The 12768-nt window shown below is 43.7% G+C and overlaps 1 protein-coding gene across 3 annotated transcripts in view; it reads right to left on the reverse strand.

Moving 5' to 3' along the window:
• DIS3L2 (DIS3 like 3'-5' exoribonuclease 2) overlaps nt 1-12768 on the reverse strand; it is a 201515-nt gene that overhangs the window by 116794 nt on the left and 71953 nt on the right. For all 3 annotated transcript variants that reach the window (XM_062582955.1, XM_062582952.1, XM_062582954.1), the window contains exons 7-8: nt 8819-8922; nt 7369-7616 (exon numbers count right to left, since the gene is read on the reverse strand). In XM_062582955.1, the coding sequence (XP_062438939.1) occupies nt 7369-7616; nt 8819-8922 (352 nt within the window). The remainder of the gene's footprint in view (nt 1-7368; nt 7617-8818; nt 8923-12768) is intronic.

Consider the following 12768-nt stretch of genomic DNA (forward strand, 5'->3'; position numbering starts at 1 on the left):
CACACATTCTTTCACCCATTCACTTAGTCTCCCTGTGTTTTGGCAGAGGACTTCGCAGGAATTCAGAACATATCATGACTTCTGTCTGCTGGAGATACAAAACACCAGCCAGACAGTACCCTGGGTGATTTTGTGCATCTCATTTTAAGATGTTTTATATTATTAGCTTTTTGTAGAGGTAGAAGAGCACTCCATTTTAGAAAAAGTAGCAGCCACGGAGATGTCAATAGGAACAAGTGCAACTCTCCATACAGGCTGTTCCAGTTTTACAAATGGCTGCTTCCCACACTCTTCTATAGAGTGACATCATGTTACCAAAAAAAGGAGTTGAAATTCCCCTTCCTCTCCTCACCATTTAGAAAAGGTGACTCAGTTCATGGAGAACAGGTTCCTACCAGATCCCAGACAGCTCTGCAGAAGACAGCTTCCAGAGAGCTCATCACGCTGCTCTCCACGCCAGACTGCACACCTCTCCACCTAGGAAAGCCGATGCCCAGTGCAGGCAGGGATGTGGAGAGCCCTAATGCCCATTCTTAAAGGAATGGCATGCACACACACACACACAGATAGTCTTTCCAACCATTTTCTAGGCTTTTTCCTGGACCTGAATGCTCCCAGTATTCTGTCCCTCCCCTCCTGAGGAGCCACCACTGGACCACCATACAACCAGGGGGGAGCCAGCTATCAAGAAGTCATAGGTAGGAGAAACATTGTGTCCCACGTGCTAAAGATCTTTGTCAAAGTATTCTGCACACGTGTGGATGAGGCTGCTGCTCCATTACGCTCTATTATGCCTAGAGAAAGTTTCCATCTGCTTCAGTGCAAACCCCAGCAAGCATTTGTCTGAGAGCTTTGGTGTCAGTTGTAGACATAGTGCGCAAACGGGAACTCCAAAGGACTGGAGACCCTTGTCCCCTCCCTACCTGGTTACAAATGTAAGATGAGAACCTGTGCCCCGGAGTAGCTCTCCTAGCCCCCTTTCTCATCCCCAGACTGCTCTGCAGCACCCAGAGTTTTTTGGGTTTTTTTTTCATATATACAATACATAAATTACTGCCACGTACACTGCCGTTAGAATGAATGGCACTTTACATGCAATAGAGATAACATTCCTGGCACAAGGAAATTACAGCTGAAATTTAGGCAAATCCATCAATATATGACACAAAAGAGAGGGGTAATAACACAATGCAAATACAGCCACTGTAATAAGTGTTTTTCCACCGCATAAAACACACAATCATTATATTGATCCTTCTGCTTTACTTCTAATGAGTGAGAACGGGCACTAATTATTTTCCTAAAGGTTTCCCCGAGGCCAAAATAGAGTACTTGTCATTTGGACAAGCACGATGCTCTCAGTGCTTCAGATGTGCCATAAAGCCACAGAACAAACCCCATCTACGCACTGCAAGCAAGCCCATCTTCTTTATGGGAGTAAGGCTATCTCTCTTCACAACGAGAAGGGCTCTGTAATAAACCTGTCACATTGTGTAATATGCTGAAAAGGATTGTGCACTTTGTGGCGCGGTAAATTGTAGGGTTCACATTGCCTGGCTTTAAAATAAAAACGAAAACAAGGATAAAAGATATTTCCCTCCATTGTTTCAATTTTATGTACAAACTGTATGGCAGAAATATGTGTACTTTTGGCATCTAAGCTTAATTCCCTGTTGCTGCAGCTTGGTCCCAGCCTGATCCTTATTTTAAGGTAAATAAACGAGACATCGGGTTTATCTCCCCCTCTCTCAGCAGAAACAATAAACCAAAGAAACTACCATTTCATTCCCAACAGTTAGTGTAGAGCTGGGAGACTTAGCAAGGATGAGTCTATGGGTTTTAGGCCCTCCAGTAGCTCCCTTATAAGGGCTACTGTCAAGCTTGGGGCCTTGTGCTTGAACCTCTTCCTTTGCCTCACAGAGTCTGGTGCGAGGAGTAAGGCATCTTGACTCAAACAACTTGCATGATCAGAAGGATGAATTGGAAAAAAAAATTAAGAAAAAAAGAAAAGAGAAGGAGAGGGGAACATGTTGCCCTACCAAAAAAAAAAAAAAAAAAAAAAGGCATGGCAAGGGCTGAACAAGTGCCCCTTCTCTTGGAAGGGCAGAGCAGGGAAGGGAACTATACCAGGTGGGTGGCTGCAAGCCCACATTACAAGGCATGGACAGTTCCTTTCAGTGCCAGAATGCTTTCCAGCCCAGTTTGGAAACCCATGTTTTCTTGATCCGTTTACCCAAATTAGATTATGAACCATAAGGGGTTTACCCAGAGGTTTGATATAGGACTAACATTTTAATAGTAATTAACATTTGATTTACAGTGTTCCAGGGAACATTTCTTAAGTATCTTGAAATAAAGTGTGCAACAGACTTTAATTGGGGCCATGTTACAGTCAAAAACATGACGACTTGCATCAGAGCAAAATCTGACAGGACAGCATGTGATCAAAGGTAATGCATATAGGATCATAGATGGTCCTGGACTAAGAGCCAGGCTGTAAATCACTCATGGGCTTCTGCAGCCACCAAGGGCAGCAAGAATAGCTCAAGAGGCTTACAAACAACAACAAGCACGCGGCCCAGCAGCAGCCAGTCATTTGGCCCCAGGGAGTTCGCATGCCTGGGACATCCCAGACTTGCATTTTTTTTTCTTACATTAGAAGGTTAAAAAAATTAAAATAGACACAAACATTTCTTTTCTATGACAGTGATAGAAGAGCGTTAGAGCACCCTGGAGAGATCCCTTAATACCCTTACACTGACATCAGACAGAGTGGCAGTACCCAGTCATGGAAAGCACTGGAAGGGAATGTGCTGCAGTTGGGATTTTGGGAAGCATGCAAAGCATAAGCATGCTCAAAGAGTATTTCTCCAAAGCAGGTGCAGCTGAAAGCCAACTGAACTGCCCTGTGAGCTGCTTGGGTTCCCATGAGCGTGTGTTTCAGATAGAGCCACACTCATGCTCCATCTAACTCTTCATGGTGATGCCCAGTGGACCTCTCCCCACTATGCAGCTACCCATTTCAACAAGCACACACTTGAGCCCTCCGGCTCCCCAGGCTCAGTTGAAACTAGTCAACGTGTTCAAAGGTTGGGTGATAAGAACCGTCCAAAAAGACAAAGCACAATTACATAAGGCTCGTTTCCTTCGGAAAGCTGGGCAGGCTCCCAAATGGGAGTGAACAGCTTCCATGGAGACTTAACAACCATTTTCAATCTCTCCCTAGAACAGACTTGCTCACCATGACCCTACCTGAAGGGTGTCTTTCAGCAGCAGTGGAAGATCCTACACATCCATAAGCCACCAAACCTGAAGGGATATCATGCAGCAGCAGAAGAGGGAAGAGCAAAGGAGGTCACCTGGCTGCTCCCACCACACCAAACCCAGACTTGCCCAGGGTTCGAGCAGCCAGCATCGTGGGGCTGAATGAGGGCACCAGAGCCAGCAGCTTGGAAGCATCCAAAGGCCCTAGAGGAAGATGGCTGCGGAGCTGAGTGCTCGGAGATGCTGAGCTGCATCACAGAGGAATTCAGAGCTCCCAAGAGCTCAGTTCAGTTTAACTGCACTGCTGAGCTGCCTCTCAACAACTGCCGGGCTACCTGCTGTCAGAGCACAGGAGCAGCATCGTGCTCCCTGTGGAAATGGAGTCATCACATGCTCCAGATCAGCACGATTAGCAATGCCCAGGGAATAGAGCTTTACTGAGAGACAGGCACGTTTGCAAGTAGATCTTTTTCCACTGCAGCTATATTGGCCAGAGATCAAACCTTTCCTCATAGCTTTACAATGAGCTGCCCAAGGTTATCTCATCATTTCCCCTCAACAAATTACATTTTGAGCTAAATAAAATACATATATATATGTGTGTATATATATGTGTATATTTGCATGTGTGTATACATATGCACACACATATATATACAAACACAGATATATATATATTTTATATATATATATATATTAAATGTCCAGAGATGAAAGAAATTCAAACCACTTGGATGGCTTTGGAAAGAGCAATAAGTAAAAGAACAGACTGCAAGGTTTCATTTTATTGCAAATCCCATGGCAAATCTTGTTACCTTGACAGACCAATATCCAAGGCCCTGAGCTAGAATAGCCACACAACCCTCATGTATCACTGTGTCTAAAAGATAGAGAGAATTGGTGATTCTACATTTTTACTTTTTCTTTTCTCCCCCCCCCTTTTTTTTTTTAAATAGTCCCATCCATCATCATACCGTGTGATCAAGAAAAGAGTCTACCTTAACCACCTTCAAAGGAATGGAGAGATTTGGAGCAATACCCCAAAACTAAAAAGAAAGGTATCCAGAAATAAACTGTACTGTGTTTACCTAAAAAATGACAACACTTTGGAGCTATTTTGCTTCATCTGCTACCTAGATTGGGTATAGCTAAATGGCATTTCATTGCCACAGTAAAATCACTTCTCGTGCAACCACACAAGGAAGGAGTGCAACAGCAGCACAACACATCTATGGCATCACCAGCTGGATATGGAGCCATTAGCTCCTCTCCACTCCTTCCGACCTACCAGTCTGAGCCCAACAAAAGCTGCAGGTGAGCGCACACAGTCAGGGGTGACACAGTGGCCTTTAGAGGGGACAGTGTCTCATTGATGACCACCAGGTGGCAATCATGGGTCACAGAAACACACCCTTGCCCCAAGGGGACTTCCAGGTTCCACAGTGCTGGTGACCACCCTGGGCGAGTAGTGCCAACACAGAGCAACCCACCAGTCACCATTAAGACCAAAAGCATGTTGTGAACTGTGCTGGGAAACTGGGAAACACAGCACTGACCCTCCCAAGAGAAAAGGAAAGAAAGGAAAGCGCATGTCCAGTTGTGAGAGATCGGCTGCAGGATGGAAAGTACCTGAAAATGTCCCAGGCATCCAAGAGAAATGACTGCCGAACTCCTGAGGGAGTTTCCCTTGCAGTACTTCCAGACTTCAGATAGTGCAGACCTATGGGCTACAGTCCAGACATTTTCAAACTCAAAGTGTTGGTGCCAAAGGGATATCACGAAGTCTGTGTGCAGAGCTAAGGGGTGCACAGTTCCAGGGCCCCAGGGCCACAAGTGACTTATACTCCCAATCTTCTAATGTGGGCAAGCAGGAAAGGAGCATCTGAGCCCAAGCAGTATGGTAGTAACACAAGGGACACCACTGACAGGAAGGAAAACTTGCTTGAATGCCAGTTTGGCTGTGATATTGATGGCCCGTTCTATCAAACCAGCCTGAACAACTTCAAAGTGACAGTGCCTGTGTTAGAGAAAGAAATCCTCAGGAAAATGTGGTGACAGTCCTCCAGGCCACATAATTAAGGGTAGAGGCCTATTCCTCACCTAGCCACCCAGACAAGAAAGTTCAGAAAAGCAGGCATGCAGTGAACTGTAGATCAGTTCCACATCTTTCCTTCAGGTGGCCCCTCACTAGCAACATGTCCAGCTAATAAACAAGTCCAAAAAACAAATGAGATCTTTTGGGATCTTCAAGATCTTTTTTGCATTTCAGTGTTTAACAAGCATGTATTTATAGCTAAAAACAAAATGGGTCACCAAGGTTTTATGCTCCCATCTCCATAAGGCTCTTACTGAAGTGCAACTGAATCCCAGAGGAAACAACTATGTATGAAGACAATCGTGGAAGTTTTCTTTCCTGACAACACCCTTTACATCTTGGAAACTACTGAAGCAGTCAGATGAGAGTATACAACGCAGTCAGAAGCACAAATTAGAGAAACACCCATTAGCCAACGAAAAAGCATTAGCCAGTATTCCTAATTTCCCCCCAGTTGTACTAAAAAGATATTTGCTCACAACAAGAAGTCAAGCAGTACAATCACCCTCCAGTCTTTTCTCTGTTGGAGTCAGAGGAAGACAAAGAAAATCTCTGCCAGTAAGAAACTTAGTCATAGGGAAGTTTACAGGACAGCCAGCCCCTAGTTAAGTGGGACTCCAAGGGAGGCCACTTCAGTTCATGCACATCAGTTTAGCTAGAAAATACCGAGCGACTTAGCTGCTCACGTGGTTCTCAAGTAGTACACATGGAGCTTGCTATTACTGGACACACAAAGCAGCTGCAACTGATAAACTTGAAAACTCAAGGGAAACAGGCTTCAGTTTAATTTACTTTTAGTTTAGAACTGACAGATCTGTGCCAACACACTTGCTTCAAAAAAATTGTATACAATTCAAGTTTTACCAGGAGTTTTGAGCTGAGATGACTCCATTAAAAAATAAAAATAAAAAAGAATAAAAAACCCCACTCTGCTATCTGACACTGTGCATCATCTGTGCCACCCCATCAGAACAGCTTTGCAAGGGGAAGAGAAAGCTGGCATTACATCCAGCTCCCATTAGCACTCCCAGTACAGCATATACTCCAGATAACATCCAGATCATGTCCAGATTCCCATCACCTTTAAGATCTGACCACGGATTTGCCATAGCTCAGAATTATCTACTCTGAATCACTGAATAAACCAGGGCTACTAGTTTTTCCATAGATAACTGGGTAAATTTGTCCACATCTGTCATTATTTAATGAGGCTTACTCTACTGGAGAGAGTGGGACTGCCCCAGTCAGGTACATGGTGCACTGCAGCTTTTCCCCAAAGAGCACAAATATACTGAGAAATACAGGGTCTTCCCCAGGGAAGGGCAAAATGAACTTGCAATCTGGATCCAGCCCAGCATCAGGTCTTAACACCTCTTCCTTCATGGAAGTGCCTCTGATATGAACTCTGGACAGGACAAAGAGCCTTATATTCCCTCCTAAAAAGTACAGTGTGCAACACCTTTCTGCTTCAGGAGCAACAGCTTGATTTCTAGCTCTCTTTGAAGTGATGCAAATTTAAATACCCCAAAATTTGCAACTTTCTACTTCATATCAGTAAGGCCTTAAAAAGACAAAGATGACCCTCACAGGCACTGATATTCCTCTGACAGAAATGAAACAGCTACATGCTTTGTACTCTTTTTGCACAAATGGAGGAAAGACTAAAAGGCTACCCAGTACCCGAGCGTGTCTGTGCTGGTCAGGCCAAGTGCCTGTGTTTCTTCTCTTTAGACTAACAGCTTGCCTGAGCATAGACCCTACCCCCACTTATGTTGTGACATGCCAGCACACAGAAGGAAGCATCAAAAGAAACTAAGTTTACATAGCCATGAGATTTAACTAGCAAGGAGATATTCTTAGCATAATCATATCTACTTCACCAGCTACAAGACGGATGCAAGACATCTGTCTTGTTAACAGATTCCTGTCTCTACTGTATGTATCAAACAAAGTAAAATCAAGAACCTTGACTAGAAATCTTATCTCTACTTCCAATGGCAGCCACATACCCTGTTGCAAAGTTGCTGTCTTCTTTCCAGTCCACTATGCGGCAGATGAAGAGCGTATTTGAATAGTCCTCAGGTCTGGTTACAAAGTCTGAAGGGCAATCAGCCAAGGACACGTAGGCCCTGGGCACTCTATGGTCCACAGGTGAGAACATGGCACATTTCTTGAAGAGTTCACTGTTCTTGTCTGCCAGAAGCTTGATAAAGCCTGTAGCTGCTCGGGAATGCTTCTTCTCCAAAATATAGACCACCTGGAAGAGACAAAGGTTTCTACAGCTAATACCTTCAAGGAAGCTTATTTCCCATAACAGAATAGAGATACATGAAGGCTCAGTAGAACATCTGGAAAGTTCACAAAAAGCCTGTATCATGTTTTCCTTGTGCGTTCAAACATTTCTTAATTGAGTACCTATTTACAATGTTTTTTTGCCATCTTGCTCACAGCTATAGAAGAGCTAAGTGCCTTCCAAGTGCTAGCTCTCTACTGCAATTTTCTTGATTACAGAACAAAACCAGACAAGAAGTAGATGCTTCCAAATGTAGAGAATTAGCCACAACATACAAGCAACTCCTGTAAAATCTTTCATTTGTATCTGCGGCCTGCGATTTCAACATTCAGTGCAGAACAGGCCAGTTCAAAAACAGTGCCTCTGGCAGATCCAATGCTAACCACAGGAAAGGATGTGCTGTGGGGAATTTGGCAGCTCTCTCCTCTTTGAGCTTTCTGAAGCTGGGGTTATTCTACCTTTGTACAAGATGGCTTTGAAAAGAATAATAGATTACATTATCATTAAGTAATTGTTCCAGAGAGGTGTTCATGCAGACTATATTTTTATAGACCATAATAAGTCACTGGTTAACAGAAATATAGGTCATTTCCTAAACTTATACAGGAGAATCCTTCAGAAAGGCTTCAGGAGTGGCATCTTTGAGCAATTCTGAGCACTGGAATTGCCATGCTGGATGAAAACAAAGGCCAGTCCAGTGCAGAACAGGAACCAGAACCAGAGGCTGTAGAGGAAAGTGCAAGATGTGGGAACGACTTGACCCAGTCTGACTCAGTGGTCTTTTTCTGGTTTCTTAACATTCAGAAATTGACATAGATCTTGAACCAACAGCCTCAACAGTCTTTCCAAAGGCTGCAAGAATTAATTCTGACAACTTTGGAAATCTTCACATTCGTATTGGTATCCAATCTTTTTCTGAACCTTGCTAAGTAATTTTGTCCAGCAAACAAATGGAATTTAAACTAGGATAATTGGTAAAAACAACAAGACACTTTAAATTTATCAGATGATTATTCTCCTTGCAACAAGAAACAAGATTCAAAGACCAACAGATGGAAGACAAGAGGGAGGCCAGAAGTAGTCTAGCTCAGCTTTTTGGAACATAGTGCACTAAACTCTGATGCACATGCACACACATGCCCACTTGTCATCCTACATCGACTTACTTTAGCTGTCCTTTGAAGAAACTTATCTGGAAGGAGCTTAGGATCATTCATTTTGGGCACATCATCTTGCTTCGTTCTGTGCACACCAATTCCGATAGCCTTCACTGTATCAAACAGGAAAGATAAATACAAGTTACTGTAGTACATTTCCATCGGCAATTTACATTGGTCCTTTACTGTAAGTTACAGTGCCAGGTACATATATTAGTCCTAAGTGAAACAAGAGAGATCTCTCCAGTGTTAAAATAGCTAAGCGTTAAACAACATTTATTATTTCTCCAGACTACAGTGGAGAGCAAATACAGGTTCACTTATTGTTCACATCTGCTAAAAAACAAAAATCAAAATAAACCCAAACTTTACAAGTACCACTATATCAGCCATAATAAACAAAATGGTGGAAAACACATTCTATTTATTAAATACTAAGAACTACATGAATTTCCTGGCATTTCTTAGTTGGAGCCAATGATATTATATAAATAGTCCCTTATGTACATACATTCGTTTAATATTTAATTTCCTTTAAAAATGTTATGCAAAGTTATAAAATGTATATTTATCTTAGAAACTGAAACCGCATCTACCAAGCTGACCCTCTTTGGCTCCAGACCAGGATTATTAAAAAGCCTTATGAAAGTAATCACTACGTATGACAAACAGCTACGTTCCCTCCTCTGAAATTCCTTCACCAGATACCAGGAATATTTAAACCAACTGCCAACTAAATTCCAGCTTGCAATTTTCAAATATTCAAGTATCTGAGCTTGAAAGCATCCGTTATAGGTAGCTGGCACACTGCACGCCTTTTAGTATTTACAAACAGCCGGAGCGCGCTCTGCCACGAGGGAGAACGCTGGGAGCAGGCCCTCGCGAGCTAAATTACTGCCGAGGGCCTGCGGTTACCGGTCTAGAAGTGTTTTTAAGGATGGAAACACCCACGTGCTCTTTGCTGGAGGGCTTGTGGAGGACGCCTGCCTTTTTCCCCTTCCACGGCAATCGCATCCATCTCAAGCACGCGTGCTAAAGCCAGGTCTTGAGCATTCAAAAGAAATTTGCTGTCTTAAAAAGAGACCAGGGCACCGACTGCAAGTTCTGAGGGACACGGCTGTCAAGGCGGATGAAGGGTGAGCAGGCTCCGCGCGAGGAGCGCCGCCGCTGCCGGGAGCCCGAGCGGGAGCTAACGCGGGCCCAGGAGAGCGGCTCTTCTGTCGGCAGCTGGCCCCGAGGGGCACGGCTGTGCACCGCCATGGCGAGGGCGCGTTCACAGATGGTCGCGCCACCTCCGAGGGACTGGCTTGCCTTCGGGCACTGTTAGAGCAGCAGTCGCTTGACAGCGACGGCTATCGTTCTAATGACACACTCCGGTTTTCGTACGCCACTAATTATCCCCAGTTCTGCCTTTTGATGCAAAGCTCTTCAGCTTCGGGCTCTCCCCAGAGATGATCTTTTTCGGAAGAACACAAGCGACTCCATTTCATTTCTTGCATCTCTACTGACTTTCTAGCAAGGCTGAGAGGAGACCAGAGAGATATAGACATGCAGCAGTTTAAAAATAAAAACGTTCTATTTTTCCCTTAGGGAAAAAGACGAAAAAAAGTGTTAAGACCAGCAGCAACCTCCTTTATTTCAGCGTGTGAAGCAAGCTCAACTTGGAACAACAAGGGTTATTAAGAGACAAAACCTCCATAGCATTTCATGGTGACAGACAAGTTTGAAAAAATTGCTTGGATAACCCCAAACAGCTCGAAATATCGGGATACCTAAGTTGCACACCTCCTTTGCTTAGCTCCCATAAGATCTCTGTCAGCTAGAGGTCGTATCGGGAAATAAGTTAGTCAAGAATAAAAGCAAGGAGCTGCCTTTGTTTTCTTAAAATTTTTCAAGCCATTGGTTAATAGCCATGAGCTTACAGCGTGCCAGCCACGAAGACAGCTAGGACAAAGAACGGGACGACAAAGCAGCACCGGCAGGCGCAGCGGGCGGTTGAGGATTTGGTAGTCCTCCAAAGACCATACGGTTCAGACACACCTGACCCAGCCCAGGGGGTTACTGGAATGAACTCTCTCCCACTGAATGGCACATACTGGTTTTGCAAGAGAAATCAGACCTAAACGTATTTAGAAAGCAAGGTTTGCATTCTCTGTTTTTGTAGCGCAGCGGAATGATGGCACCGACTCGAGGCACAACAGACAAGAACGAGAAAGGGAAAAGCACCAGGAGCCATGCTCTAGAAATACGTCCTTATGACCACTGACTACTTCCCACTTTCCTTTCCAATTCCTATTTCTCCAAAAAGTCTCTTGCATTTTTTCACTGAAGTAGCCTTCTCTGTCAAAAAAAAAAAAAAAAAAAAAAAAAGAGAAAAAAAAGGAACCAGCAGCTGTGACCTCAGAAGATATCACATAGCCACACATGAAAGTACAGCACCCCATGACGCCATTAGGAGGAGAGCGTATGGGTCACCAGCTCAGCCTTTGCCTGGGATGAAGAATAAGCAGGACTGGAGCCTTTTACTGCACTCTGCCAAAGCTGACCCCTGAGAACCTACTACAAGTACTATACAGCATCCAAACTCTCGCTGAGGCACATGGTAGCCTTTTATACTATTTAAAATCACCCAAGGGCCTTTGGCCCGCTGGAGAGGAACTTCTTCCTCAAGGGTTTCTCCAATTTCAGTATCCCTCCCAGACTGAGACGCCAGCAGATAGAGGTCAGGATCCACAACTGAACTATCCAGAGAATAAATGAAGAAAGACTATCCCAGCCACATACTCTCATGCCATCTCTCCTAACCTAGCTTTAGCATCACTGCATGCATTTACTGATGAGCAACATTCCTGAAAAGGAAGACAGAAGAAAACACCTGAGGAATTCCACACTCCTGGGGCTAACAGATGTGGACTTTCCCGTAACTTCTAGCTGGCTCCTTCTAAAGTCAAAACTTTATTGGCATTAGGGCTGCGTCTAATGGTTACAGGTCACCAGCACCAGAGCACCAGCAATGAGGGCTCCCTAATGACAAACTTCTCCATTTAGAAGGGAGAATTGTAACCCAGATCCAAAGTCCACCTGGTTTAGTTGGGAAATCACTAGCCTCGATATCGAGACAGCGATAAACTGTCACAGAGAGTCCGATACCCAAGTTCCAACAAATATGGTTGTGACAGACCCTCTTTTTCACCGCACGTTTCCCTTTTCTCCACTGGAGCTGGAATTCAGTGTGTGGGCGGACAGTGAGGTATCAGGGCCCCACTGGAGACGGGTGTTTTAGAAGATCTGAGCTGGGAGATGTTACATCTCCCACAACAGGGTTTATCCACACAGTAATCCTAAAGGAGAGTTAACTGGCAAGAAAAACAGCATTTTGGGCAGAGGAGGTGGGAAAAACTCCTTGCTTTATATTCTAAACTGAAAATGAATTATTCTGACCCCTCTACTGTAGTGGTTATCCAATGACCATTCAATATTTCCACCCTGAGCAAAGACACGTTTTTTTGAAAAAGATTTACTATGTTAGCTTGGGCAATATTTCATAAGCTTATCTTACAGTGAAAACACACTTAAGCAGCTAGGATCCAGTGAAATATATTATAATCTTAGTGTTTTCCTTTCAGTGATTATCTGACAAACCAAAATAGTTGTAATAGTTTTACTTTAAAAAAAATAGGCACTAAATAAGAAAGTCTCTCAAATTAGAGATTACCAACAAAGTAGATCCAGAACATTGTGGAATTTGCCTCACTGTAAGAGATTAGTTTAGGCCCTAACGTACAGAGATTTGCCTGACAGCCATTCCTAGGTCAAACTTTTTATTTTCTTTTTCTTTCTTTCTTTTTTAAAAAGCCCCCAAAATCTCCTTTTACAATTAGATTACCACAACATTAAAAGGTTGCCAAACTGGACCAAGAGTCATCAGAATAGAGTTCTGATTAATTATGACAGATCCA

Source organism: Rhea pennata, chromosome 9 (genome assembly GCF_028389875.1).
Source record: "Rhea pennata isolate bPtePen1 chromosome 9, bPtePen1.pri, whole genome shotgun sequence".
Classification (NCBI taxonomy): domain Eukaryota; kingdom Metazoa; phylum Chordata; class Aves; order Rheiformes; family Rheidae; genus Rhea; species Rhea pennata.